General features: G+C 45.2%; 1 protein-coding gene and 1 long non-coding RNA gene across 4 annotated transcripts in view; both read right to left on the bottom strand.

Annotated features, from left to right (window-relative positions):
- ERO1A (endoplasmic reticulum oxidoreductase 1 alpha) overlaps positions 1-3,023 on the bottom strand; it is a 65,090-nt gene extending 62,067 nt beyond the window's left edge. For both annotated transcript variants that reach the window (XM_031668103.1, XM_003901799.5), the window contains exon 1: positions 2,443-3,023. In XM_031668103.1, the coding sequence (XP_031523963.1) occupies positions 2,443-2,556 (114 nt within the window). In that variant the 5' untranslated portion in view covers positions 2,557-3,023. The remainder of the gene's footprint in view (positions 1-2,442) is intronic.
- A 2,648-nt stretch (positions 3,024-5,671) lies between these two features.
- LOC103886244 lies at positions 5,672-12,739 on the bottom strand. 2 transcript variants are annotated; one of them, XR_001904796.3, is made up of 4 exons: positions 12,605-12,739; positions 7,350-7,445; positions 7,059-7,222; positions 5,672-6,384 (listed from the first exon to the last, which is right to left on the bottom strand). It is a non-coding gene; the product is annotated as an uncharacterized LOC103886244 (long non-coding RNA). The 2 variants fall into 2 exon arrangements; XR_649732.4 differs by lacking the exon at positions 7,350-7,445.
- Positions 12,740-12,751: the final 12 nt, after the last annotated feature.

Here is a 12,751-nt window from a genome sequence, read left to right as displayed (position 1 = left end):
ATTGGCCTAGCCTCCCAGCCTACATCTTTCTCCTATGCTGGATGCTTCCTGCCCTCAAATATCAAACTCCAAGTTCTTCAGTTTTTGAACTCAGACTGGCTCTCCTTGCTCCCCGGCCGGTAGACAGCCTATTGTGGGACCTTGTGATTGTATGAATTAATACTTAATAAACTCCCCTTTATTCCTTTATATATATATATATATATATATATATGTGTGTGTGTGTGTATATATATGTGTATATATATGTGTGAATATATATATGTGTATATATATGTGTGTGTGTGTGTGTATATATATATATTTCACTGGTTCTATCTCTCTAGAGAACCCAGACTAATACAGACCAGGTCTCCAGGCTCGTCTCGAACTCCTGGGCTCAAGCCATCCTCCTACCTCAGTATCCCAAGTATCTGAGACCACAGGCGCACACCATCACACCCAGCTTTTTTCTTTTTTAAATTTTTTTGTAGAGACATGGGTTTTACTATGTTGCCCATGCTGGTCTTGAACTCCTGGACTCAAGAGATCCTCCCACCTCGGCCTCCCAAAGTGCTGGAATTACAGGCTGGAGTGACCACACCCAGCCCAATTTACTATTTTTCAGGGTTGAGTCTGAAAAGAAACACATTTAGCCACCCTCGTTCTAAAAGAAAAAGGGGCTTAACAGAAGTTTATGTTAGGGAAGTATTTGAATCTGAGGGTATTGTGAAAGAGGAAAAGTTTAATCACTAGTTAGAAGAAAAAGAAAATAAATGTAAAGAATTTAAAGTTCTCCAATTTTAAGCAGAACTCCAAAAAGGTTACTAAGGGAAAACAAAAGTAAAAGTTGAAGAGTTCAACATGTACTTTTATTCCACTATCCAAATCTCCAGAATGTAGTTGAAAATGTTACATTGAACATCTTCTTTCCCTAACGAATATTTTAAAGTCACTTATTTCTATCTTTTTTTTAAATGTTTTTTTTTTTTTTTTTTTTTTTTTTGAGACGGGGTCTCGCTCTGTCACCCAGGCTGGAGTGCAGTGGCCGGATCTCAGCTCACTGCAAGCTCCGCCTCCCGGGTTCACGCCATTCTCCTGCCTCAGCCTCCCGAGTAGCTGGGACTACAGGCGCCCGCCACCTCGCCCGTCTAGTTTTTTGTATTTTTTAGTAGAGACGGGGTTTCACCGGGTTCGCCAGGATGGTCTCGATCTCCTGACCTTGTGATCCGCCCGTCTCGGCCTCCCAAAGTGCTGGGATTACAGGCTTGAGCCACCGCGCCCGGCCCTGCATTGTATTTCTAATCAGAAGAAAAATGACCCTTTTTCCTTTTAAGTACTTGATTGTGTGTCGTTGGCAATCATTGAAGGTAAAGGACTTTTCAATGTCTTAGTTGTAAAGTAGCAATTTTCTTTCAACTTCCCGTAGTTTCCTAGATAACACTAACCAACTCCCAAATCACTCAGCAAAACAACAAAATCCAAGAATGTAAAGCAGTGGAAGAGAAACCTTTCATAATATTTAAACGTATCTTTCCTTCTACATGGTATCCTGCCCCTAAACACATGTTATTTCCGGTAATAAATTACTAGCAAAATCCGCTTAGAAATAATATGGATGCCTACCCCTTAGTTTTGTATAAAACGTAATTTTTGTCAACAGAGTCAACCAAAAGGTGGCTTTGACAAGAGTAATCACATTGAAATACCAGATATGGAGGATAATGGAAACCTGTAAGTTTTTCTGAATTTTTTGCTCAAGGAACCGCATCTCTTACAGAAGGAAATGATCATAATCCGCTTGTAATCAAACTTGTGCACTGAAGAATAAGGACCATCCTCCCAATTCATACCAGCTTAATGGGTGTCACGATAAGAGAATCTCATTACATTCGAGAAAAAGAGCACACAGGACCAGAAAACAGAGGGCAACTGCGGTCCCAAAGACATTAGTTAGTCGGGCTTAGACACAGAAAAACCACACGCAGCCATTCTTCCGCCTAACATCGAGATCTGAGAGGAGCCCACAAACGTCTTAGCCAGAAAGGCTGGCGAAATGCACGCAGCACTGGCACTGGGTACACAAGTTCCCGGTCAAGAGAGAAGTGAGAAAGATCTAGGCTCTGTGAAAATAGCAAATACTGGCAGTGCGTTGTACACTGTGCACACTCTCCCTGGGCAGAGAAGACCAACAAAGATGCATAAACCCACTCAACCGTGTGCACCTAACCCCTCTCCTGGGCCGAAGCACCGGAGGGCGCGCCGACGTCCAGGCTGCCGTGGAGGCCCGGTCCACGCCAAGCCAGATTCAGTCCCGGCTACCGGGCAGCAGCACAGGAGTCTCATTCCCGGCGGGACGAGATGCAAGGACGCACCCCCAGCCGCTCACCTGCCAGGGCGTGCGGGACAGAGCGCGCCGCGGAGGGCGCCGGGACCCACAGCACCAACCGGCACATCGCTCACCTGGCAGAAGCACCTCTGTGCCGCTGTCTCCGGGGGCTGCTGCTCTCCGTGGCCCGAGCTGAGCAGCCACACGGCTCCCAGGAGGCCAATCAGGAATCCCCAACCGCGGTCCATTGCCGCTCCGGCAGCTCGTCGCTCCACACCTGGGAGTCCAGTCCGCACGCTCGGTCGCGGCCCGTGCGCCCTCAGATGAAGCCCGCGCGGGCCGGCCCCGGCGGCGCCCCACCTCGGGGCCGCCTCCCAGGCCCGCCTCGGCCCTCCCGCCTCTCAGCGGTTGCCACCTAGCGACCCAGCCTGCGGACGTGCCGCGGCGCCCGCGCCGGCAGCCCGGGGCCTCGGACCGGTTCCTTCCCGGCGCGTGAGACTGACGCACCGACCAGCTTCCCGGCTCGGCCCCGCCCGGCTCGGCCCCGCCCGGCCCGGCCCGGCCCGCGCCCGCACCCGCGCCCGCCCCCGGCTCTGTGACGCCCCCGGCCTGGAGATGCGACCCGACACGCACAACCCCAGGCCCTGCGCGGTTGTTGGGGGTCCTTCCCGTTCCCAGAGCGAGAGCGAAAGCCGGAGCGGCCTGTGTTTTCCTGCGGGGCCCCGCCCCACCCCGCTCACTCCGGGCCAATCCTTCCGTATCTCAATGCGAGGCAATCAAATCGTACGAATTACGTGTCCACCGTGTTCCCGGCGGAGTCTTAAAGCTGAAAGGGATATTAGAGAGCATCTAGACCAGGGCGGCATATGTCATTTATATTTTTAGTAGCCACAGCAAAAGAGTAAAAATAACAGGTACATTTTATTTTATTTTTTATTTTTTATTTTTTTTTTTTGAGACGGAGTCTCGCTCTGTCGCCCAGGCTGGAGTGCAGTGGCCGGATCTCAGCTCACTGCAAGCTCCGCCTCCCGGGTTCACGCCATTCTCCGGCCTCGGCCTCCCGAGTAGCTGGGACTACAGGCGCCCGCCACCTCGCCCGGCTAGTTTTTTGTATTTCTTAATAGAGACGGGGTTTCACCCTGTTAGCCAGGATGGTCTCGATCTCCTGACCTCGTGATCCGCCCGTCTCGGCCTCCCAAAGTGCTGGGATTACAGGCTTGAGCCACCGCGCCCGGCCCATTTTATTTTTAAAATATTTTTATTTAACCCCGAATGTGCAAATTATTATTTCAAAATATAATCAATATTCAATTTATTCATATTTGACTTTTTTGTCTTTGAAATCCAGTGTGTATTTGATGCGAACTAGACCCATTTCATAGTCAAATGTGACTGGCTAGTGCCCACTGTATTGGACAGCGAGGGTGAAAGCCACCCTCTCATATCATAGGAGGAAACAGGCCCTTCAGAGAAGTGAGGTAACGTGAGCAAGGATTGGAGCTGGGTAGTGATAGAGCCAGGTCTTGTGATCCCGAGTCCTGATCTTTTAACATTCAGCGTTGGGACTAGTCTATACGCTTCCCCCCCGCCCCCAGATAGCGCCTTCCTGGGTCACCCAGGCTCTCCTGCAATGATGCGAACGCGGCTCACTGCGGCCTCGAACTCCTGGGCTCAAGCGATCCTCCCACCTAAGCCTCCTGCGTAGCATAGACTACAGGCGTGCGCCACCACGCCCGGCTAATTTTATTTTTAGTAGAAACAAGGTTTCACCGTATTGCCCAGGCTGTTCTCAAACTCCTCAAGAGCGATTCTCCGGTCTCAGCCTCCCAGAGTGCTGGGATTACCTTTTTTTTTTTTTTTCAGGCGGAGTCTCCCTCTGTCGCCCAGGCTGGAGTGCAGTGGCGTGATCTCGGCTCACTGTAATCTCTGCCTCCCGGGTTCAAGCGATTCTCCTGCCTGAGCTTCCCGAGTAGGTGGGATTACAGGTATAAGCCACCACGCACTCCGTTAATTTTTGTGTTTTTAGGAGAGAAGGGGTTTTGCCATGTTGGCCAGACTGGTCTCTTAACTCCTGAGCTCAGGTGACCCACCCATCTCAGCCTCCCAAAGTGCTGGAATTACAGGCCTGAGCCACCGCACCTGGCCTTACTTTAAGAAAAAAAAAAATTTTTTTTTAATTTGAGACAGAGTCTCACTTCCTCCCCCAGGCTGAAGTGCAGTGGTGCAGTCTCGGCTCACTGCAACCTCCACTTCCGGGTTCAAGTGATTCTTATGCCTCAGCCACCCGAGTAGCTGGGATTACAGGCCTGCACCACCACACCCAGCTAACTTTTGTATTTTTAGTAGACATGTGGTTTCACCATGTTGGCCAGGCTGGTCTCGAACTCCTGACCTCAAGTGATCTGCCTGCCTCAGCCTCCCAAAGTGCTAGGATTACAAGTGTGAGCCACTTCACCAAGTCTAAGAAGATAGTTTCAAGGTGAAACTGGCAGCTTTCCGACATCTTGCATGCACATTAGAAGTTGAAATAGTTCAAATGACTCAAACTCATGTATTTTACTGCAAACCCTAGAGCTCTGCCTATCACTGCCAAGTAGACATGTAGTAAAAAGTCAACAACCCATGTGAGATCCTGATGGACCTGAGAAGCTCTAATTCTAGTATCTACAACATGTCTCACATACATATTAATACAATCTCCCTCCTAACCTGAAAGCTTTTTTTTTTTTTTTTTTTTTTTGAGACAGTCTTGCTCTGTCACCAGGCTGGAGTGCAGTGGCGCGATCTTGGCTCACTGCAACCTCCAGCTCCCTGGTTCAAGTGATTCTCCTGCCTCAGCCTCCTGAGTAGCTGGGACTACAGGCACACGCCACCACCCCCAGCTAATTTGTTTGTATTTTTAGTAGAGACAGGGTTTCACCATGTTAGCCAGGATGGTCTCAACCTCCTGACCTCGTGATTCACCTGCCTTGGCCTCCCAAAGTGCTGAGATTACAGGCGTGAGCCACCGCGCCTGGCCAAAAGCTTTTTCATATTCCTATATAAAGGCCCCAGTTATCCTTTTTAGGGCCAGACCCAGGAATTAAAATTGGCATGTCAGGCCGGGTATGGTGGCTCACGCCTGACCCAGCACTTTGCGAAGCTGAGGCAGGCAGATCGCTTGAAGTCAGGAGTTCAAGACCAGCCTGACCAACATGGTAAAACCTTGTCTATACTAAAAATACAAAAAATCAGCTGGACATGGTGGTGTGTCCCTGTAGTCTCAGCTACTCGGGAGGCTGAGGTGAGAGAATTGCTTGAACCCAGGAGGCAGAGGTTGCAGTGAGCCAAGATCCTACCATTGCACTCCAGCCTGGGTGACAGAGTGAGACTCTGTCTTTAAAAAATAAATCAATAAATAAAAGTAAAATTGATATGTCAAAGAAATATCTGCACTCCCATGTTCATTTCAGCATTAGTATGTAATCTTTAATGATATTTTCTACTTCATCTTTCTTCACTGAATTGTAACATCTTTAAACTTCTTGAGCAGGGATTGTGTTTCCAATGTTCCTGAGACTCCCAGAGATCCTTAACAAGGATCTTGTCTTTGTATATGTTCGTGGAATAAATGAAAACCTTTCATTGGCCACAGTACTAATAAATGAAGATTAGGCCATCAAAAATGAGAAACACAATAAGAAAAGGGGAAACGAATAAAGCCTATGATTTTAGAAGGAAGCAATTTGAATATGAATCAGCTTAAATTTTACCCTAATACAATGACCTGTAACCTAGGGGAGCTTAAAAATGGCAGTGTTCCCATGATAGAAATTATTTCCCATAAAACTCAAACTCTTTCCCAGAATAAATTTCTAGCAAACTTAGAAAAAGTATCCACATTTTTTTACTTTATTGTCTAGATAATTATAATGTTTTCTTTCAGATTTGCAAGAGATTTTAGAATAAGTAAATACAGTTTTATGTGTGTGATGTGAGTATCACTGAAGTGTCCCTGAGAATCTTTCAGGCCAGAAGGAAACTCCCTTTGTATGAATTTGCTTCTTCAAATACACCTGCTCAGGCAATCGTCTCACCTGTGTTAGGGCCCATGCAATCACTGATTAGTCATTCAATAACTATTTAAAGAGCACCCACAGAGTACAAAGATCAACCTTTGATTTCTGAAAGCCCAGCTTCCCATTCATTACAACTCTGCTAAATAACATTAAATTTTTTAGAGATGAACAAGGTCACAAACTTGTTTTTCTGATACTAGTGATTATAACAATAACATGACTTAGATTTAATGCACACAGCATTTCCTGATGGAATTCTGATTACTGTGTAAATAACAGCTACTATTTTTTTTTTTTTTAATGACAAAGCAGGAAATGGCTTGAGCCCAATGTCTCAAAATGGTATGTGGGGATTTCTGTGGGAAGCTTCTCAGTACCTAAACAATTTCTGTCATTGGATAGACTGGAAGAAAATAATTTAAAGGAAATAATTTGGGAAAAGAAGAAAGGCTAAGTAAAAACCTAATGGGTTTGATGCTGATATTTTTATTAGAATCATTCCTGTCAATATTTACTGAATTAAGGTTGCACATATGGTACATTACTAAATATTTGTCTAAGGTGCTTAGAATCATCTGAAGTGGGAAGACATGCCACATAATATCTTCACCTTCTTTACCTCACATTCCTGAAAGCAAGCTGTATATAGTCACTGACTTCACTTCTCATTAACTCCTCAACTTCCTACTCACATTTTAACCCATGGTGCACTCTGGTTTCCAGCTCTACTCCCCTGAAACTCCTCTTTACATGGCCTTCCTATTGCCAAACCCAATGATCAATTTTCATGAAATCTCTGCTGCATTCCGAAAATGCCAATTCCTCTCTCCTTCAATTCGATTTCCTGCACTCCAGCCTGGACAACAAGAGCAAGAATCAGTCTCAAAAAAAAAATTTTTTTTTATAAATCAAATAGTATACTGCTTGACATACATAGCCCCACCATTATACAAATATTGGATAGCAATTTAACCAAAACTTACATATATTGCATGCATGGAGGATGCAAGTAGGAAAAGTGGGAGTCTGGAGTGAGGGTGCTAAATCTTTATCTTCCTAATTTGGTCAGAAGATAAATCCTAAAATTTACATATCAAGAAATAGCAGCATAAGGATATTATTTAGAAATACAAAGGTAAGTATAGTAGAAACACATTTAAAAATGAAGGGAGTGGAACTCGGGATTAAAGAAAAGTGAGACAATAGACACCTCTTTTTCAATTTAATCTTTAGTACTTTTTTAAAAAGCTCTCTTTATGTTATTGCTTTATTAAAAGCACATCCCAGAAGCCTAGAAACTCTAACTTCTTTATTTTATTTTATTATTTTATTTTATTATTATTATTTGAGATGGAGTCTCGCTCCATCTCCCAGGCTGGAGTGCAATGGCAAGATCTTGGCTCTAGAGACTGCAACCTCTGTCTCCCAAGTTCAAGCAATTCTCCTGCCTCAGTCTCCCAAGTACCTGGGACTACAGGCATGTGCCACCACTTCTGGCTAATTTTTTTGTATTTTTGGTAGAGATGGGGTTTCACCATGTTGGTCAGGCTGGTCTTGAACTCCTGACCTCAAATGATCCACCTGCCTCAGCCTCCTAAAGTGCTGGGATTACAAGTATGAGCCACCATGCCCGGCCGGAACTCTAACGTCTATTCCTACCTCAACATCTCACTGCTTAAACATAGACACATAATTTAAGTGCACTTTCTTTGTTTTTTGTTTTGTTTTGTTTTGTTTTGTTTTGTTTTGTTTTGTTTTGAGGTGGAGTTTCACTCTGTCGCCCAGGCTGGAGTGCAGTGGCGCGAACTCAGCTCACTGCAACTTCCGCCTCCCAGGTTCACGCCATTCTCCTGCCTCAGCTTCCCGAGTAGCTGGGACTACAGGCGCCAGCCATCATGCCCGGCTAATTTTTTTGTATTTTTTAATAAAGACAGGGTTTCACCGTGTTAGCCATGATGGTCTCAATCTCCTGACCTCGTGATCCACCTGCCTCGAACTCCAAAAGTTCTGGGATTACAGGCATGAGCCACTGCGCCTCGCCTAATTTAAGTGCATTTTCATAGGTATTTAGGAGTAGACAGTTGGGATGAAACATTTCTAAACACTTGAGTGTTGTGGCCAGTGTAGGAGCAAAAGTAGTTGCTACTTGCCTATTTGATACCGTTTCCCAATTTTTCTCTTAAAAATAAATCTGTTCCTCTTGCATTTGTTATCTATCACTGTGTAACAAATTACCCCAAAACTAAATGGCTTCAAACAACAAACATTTATCATCTCATGGTTTTTAAGGACCAGCAATTCAGTAGCAGCTGAACTGAGTTGTGTGACTCAGTCTCTCATGGTGTTGCAATCAGTACTAGGGCTGCAGTAATCTAAAGGCTTGCCTAGAGCTGGAGGATCTCTGCCAAGAACTGCTCGCTCATGGCTGTTGGCAGGAGGCCTTAAGTTCCTGGATGGCCGTTCCTTGCCATGTAGGTCTCTCCATAGATCTGTTGATGTGTCCTCATGCCATGACAGCTGGCTTCTTCCACAGGGAGTTATCCAAGGGAGACTCAAAAGGAAGGCTAACACTTTTTGTGATCTAGTCTCCATTGTTGCACACTGTCACTTCCATTTTATTTATCAAGAGTGTCACTAGGTCCAAGGAAGAGGAATTATGCTCCACTTCTTGAAGTGGAAAGTGTCAAATAATTTGTGTACGTATTTTAAAATGACCACACTCATCTGTGCCAAGTTATAGGAAAACAGATTGAGAAACTATCCTTACATGATTTTTGAAGGTCTACATCAATTTCATCACCGTTTGTTATGACATCACTTTTAATGACTCCAAAATAAACTAAGATATGCCCGACCTTCTTATATCTCTTCCACCCTATATGTTCTAATTTTCATTTTTTGGTCACATTTGTATTTTTCTGTTTTCACTTTATGATATTTTAAGTTCCTTGAGTACTGGTCACTTTTCTTAGTCTTTTTATAACTCTGCTTACCTATCTTGGTGCCTGATATATTCATTCATTCAATATACATGTATCTCTTTTACTTCAGACACTGTGCTAGATACTGGGGATCCAATCAGGAGAAATAAATAGTCATAGTCCTTGTTTTCCAAGGGGTTACAGTCCACTGCAGGGAAAAGACTCTAAACATTTAGTCATGTTTAAGAATATATAATTACAAGTTGAGCTATGTTTTCAGATGGAGAGGAATACAGTCTTATAGGCATGTATAAAAAAGTAACGGCCAGGTGCAGTGACCTGTAATCCCAGTACTTTGGGACGCTTAGGCAGGTGGATCACCTGAGCTCAGGAATTTAAGACCAGCCTGACCAACATGGTGAAACCTCATCTCTACCAAAAATACAAAAATTAGTCGGGTGTGGTGGCGCATACCTGTAGTCCCAGCTACTCGGGAGGCTGAAGCAGGAGAATCCCTTGATCCCGGGAGGCAGAGGCTGCAGCGAGCTGAGATCGCGCCATTGCACTCCAGCCTGGGCAACAGAGTGAGACTCCTGCTCAAAATAAAAAACAAACAAAAAAACCAAAAAAGTAACAGGGCTAGTGTAGGTATGGGGAAAATAGAAGATTCATCTGAAGTTGAAATGCTGCCAGATGGGTGACAGAAAAAGAACAAGGGTTAAGGGAATTTAAAATATTGATGTGGCCGGGCGCAGTGGCTCAAGCCTGTAATCCCAGCACTTTGGGAAGCCGAGGCGGGTGGATCACGAGGTCAGGAGATCGAGACCATCCTGGCTAACATGGTGAAACCCCGTCTCTACTAAAAATACAAAAAACTAGCCGGGCGTGGTGGCGGGCGCCTGTAGTCCCAGCTACTCGGAGGCTGAGGCAGGAGAATGGCGTGAACCTGGGAGGCGGAGCTTGCAGTGAGCCGAGATCGCACCACTGCACTCCAGCCTGGGTGACACAGCGCGAGACTCCGTCTCAAAAAAAAAAATAAATAAACAAAATAAAATAAAATAAAATATTGATGTGATTAATGTTAAAATAACCTATCAGTATGTGCTCATAAATATTTGTTAAATTGAGCCAAACTGAACTATCTTTCTTTCTCTGCCTTGTCCTCTCTTCTTTACTTCTTGATGTCAGACGTTACAAATTTGGTATGGATGGACTAGTTTGACCAGAGTAGTTGCAACTGAGTGGGAGAAGAGACTATCCCTGCCCAATACAGCTTCTTTGTTCATTGTATGCTGCAAGAACCCAGTCATATTTAGAAAAATTGGCAGAATACGGTGGCTCACGCCTGTAATCCCAGCACTTTGGGAGGCTGAGGTGGGTGGATCACGAGGTCAGGAGATCGAGACCAGCCTGACCAACATGGTGAAATCCCGTCTCTACTAAAAGTACAAAAAAATTAGCCAGGCGTGGTGGCTGGCGCCTGTAGTCCCAGCTACTTGGGAGGCTGAGGCAGGAGAATGGCGTGAACCCGGGAGGTGGAGGTTGCAGTGAGCCGAGATCACGCCACTGTACTCCAGCCTGGCAACAGAGCAAGACTCATCTCAAAAAAAAAAAAAAAGAAAAGAAAAAAGAAAAGAAAAATAGAATGGAATATTCACACAATACCCATGAGAATTGTTCCTAATAAATTTGAAGGCATCCTTTACATGACTTTGGGTCATTAATTTACATAAATTTGTACTTTATTTGTATATTTAGGATATACATATTTAAACTCAAACATTCATGGCCATTGGATATACCAAACAGAATCCATTTGGAGAATTTTACTCATTTTTTTTGGACAACAATTAATTGTCCCCAGGAACAATGATGGCAAGAGGTATAGCAACGAGGAACTGTACTGCAAAAATGGGAGTCATTAATACCCTTAAAATAAATATCTATTCAAAAGAACACTATTGAGTACTTACTATGCAGCAGACGTTGTGTTTAGGCATATTATCCTATTTAATACCATGACCCTATTAGAAAAGTGCAACTATTATGATCATTTTACAGAGATATTGAGGCAGTCTGTAATTTTCCCCAAATCACAAAATCTGAAAGTTGACCAGGCATGGTGGCTCACGCCTGTAATCCCAGCACTTTGGAAGGCCGAGGCGGGTGGATCACTTGAGGTCAGGAGTTCGAGACCAGCCTGGCCAATATGGTGAAACCCCATCCCTACTGAAAATACAAGAATGAGCCCAGAGTGCTGGTGGGCGCCTGTAATCCCAGCTTCTCAGGAGGGTGAGGCACGACAATTGCTTGAACTGGGGAGGCAGAGGTTGCAGTGAGCCGAGATTGTGCCACTGCACTCCAGCTTGGGTGACAGAGCAAGGCATAGTTAAAAAAAAAAAAAACAAAAAACTGGCCGGGCACAGTGGCTCACACCTGTAATCCTAGCACTTCGGGAGGATGAGGAGGGTGGATCACCTGAAGTCAGGATTTCGAGACCAGCCTAGCCAACATGACGAAAACCCCTCTCTACTAAAAATACAAAAATTAGCTGGGCGTGGTGGCGCAGGCCCGTAATCCCAGCTACTCCAGAGGCTGAGGAAGGAGAATTGCTTGAACCTGGGAGGTGGAGGTTGCAGTGCGCCGAGATCGCGCCACCGCACTCCAGCCGGTGCGGCTGGAGCGAGACTTCATCTCAAAAATAAACAAATAAATCTGAAAGTTCTCTCAGACTTCAAAGTTCCTGCCTCAGCCTACTTCAGCATCTTTATCTTGTACCCTACATCTCTACAACCCACCCTCTACTGGTCTCATTGGCCTCCTTTCTGTTCCTGGAAGTGAGCCAAGCTTTCTACCCACCCCGCCCCACCCCACTCCAGGACTTGCACTGTTTAGGTTTTCTTCAGTTGTTGCGAGGCTGGCTCCTTCTCATCTGAGACATCTGTTCTAGATTAATTCTTCCCACCATACTTCTTACCGTGTTTTAATTCCTTCATAGTATTTGTTAAACTCTGATTTTTTTTTTATTTCCCACCAAATGATAAGTAGATCTACCTTTAAGACCTCATTCACTGACTGAATGGATGGATAAAACTGCCTACTTCTCCAGCACGTGGAGGTCTTTGGTATACTGTGTTATACCAAAGGCCATCTGTGTTGTGTCGACAGGCCATCATCGGAACTCTTTTGAGGTATTACACATTCCCTACTTAACTTCCATCTCAGTTTATTACAGAGCCTTTTATACTTCCGGGACAGCAGTGACTTAATACTGAGGCCTCTAAGGGGAAGACCGAGATAACTGAGTCCTGCTTTACCGTTTCGGCCTTCCGGAAACGGTGTGGGTGTAGTCCTCTTTCAGTGTATGTCAGCGCTCTAGGTGAACCGAGACATAGAGGTGGAAGTGGAGTAGAAAGGCGGGGCCAACCGGAAGGGGCGGGTTCATGGGCGAACCCACCCCTCCA

Source organism: Papio anubis, chromosome 7, assembly GCF_008728515.1.
Source record: "Papio anubis isolate 15944 chromosome 7, Panubis1.0, whole genome shotgun sequence".
NCBI classification, from domain to species: Eukaryota; Metazoa; Chordata; class Mammalia; order Primates; family Cercopithecidae; genus Papio; species Papio anubis.
The sequence above is the reverse complement of the archived record's forward strand: the minus strand, read 5'-3'. Positions and strand labels throughout refer to the sequence as shown.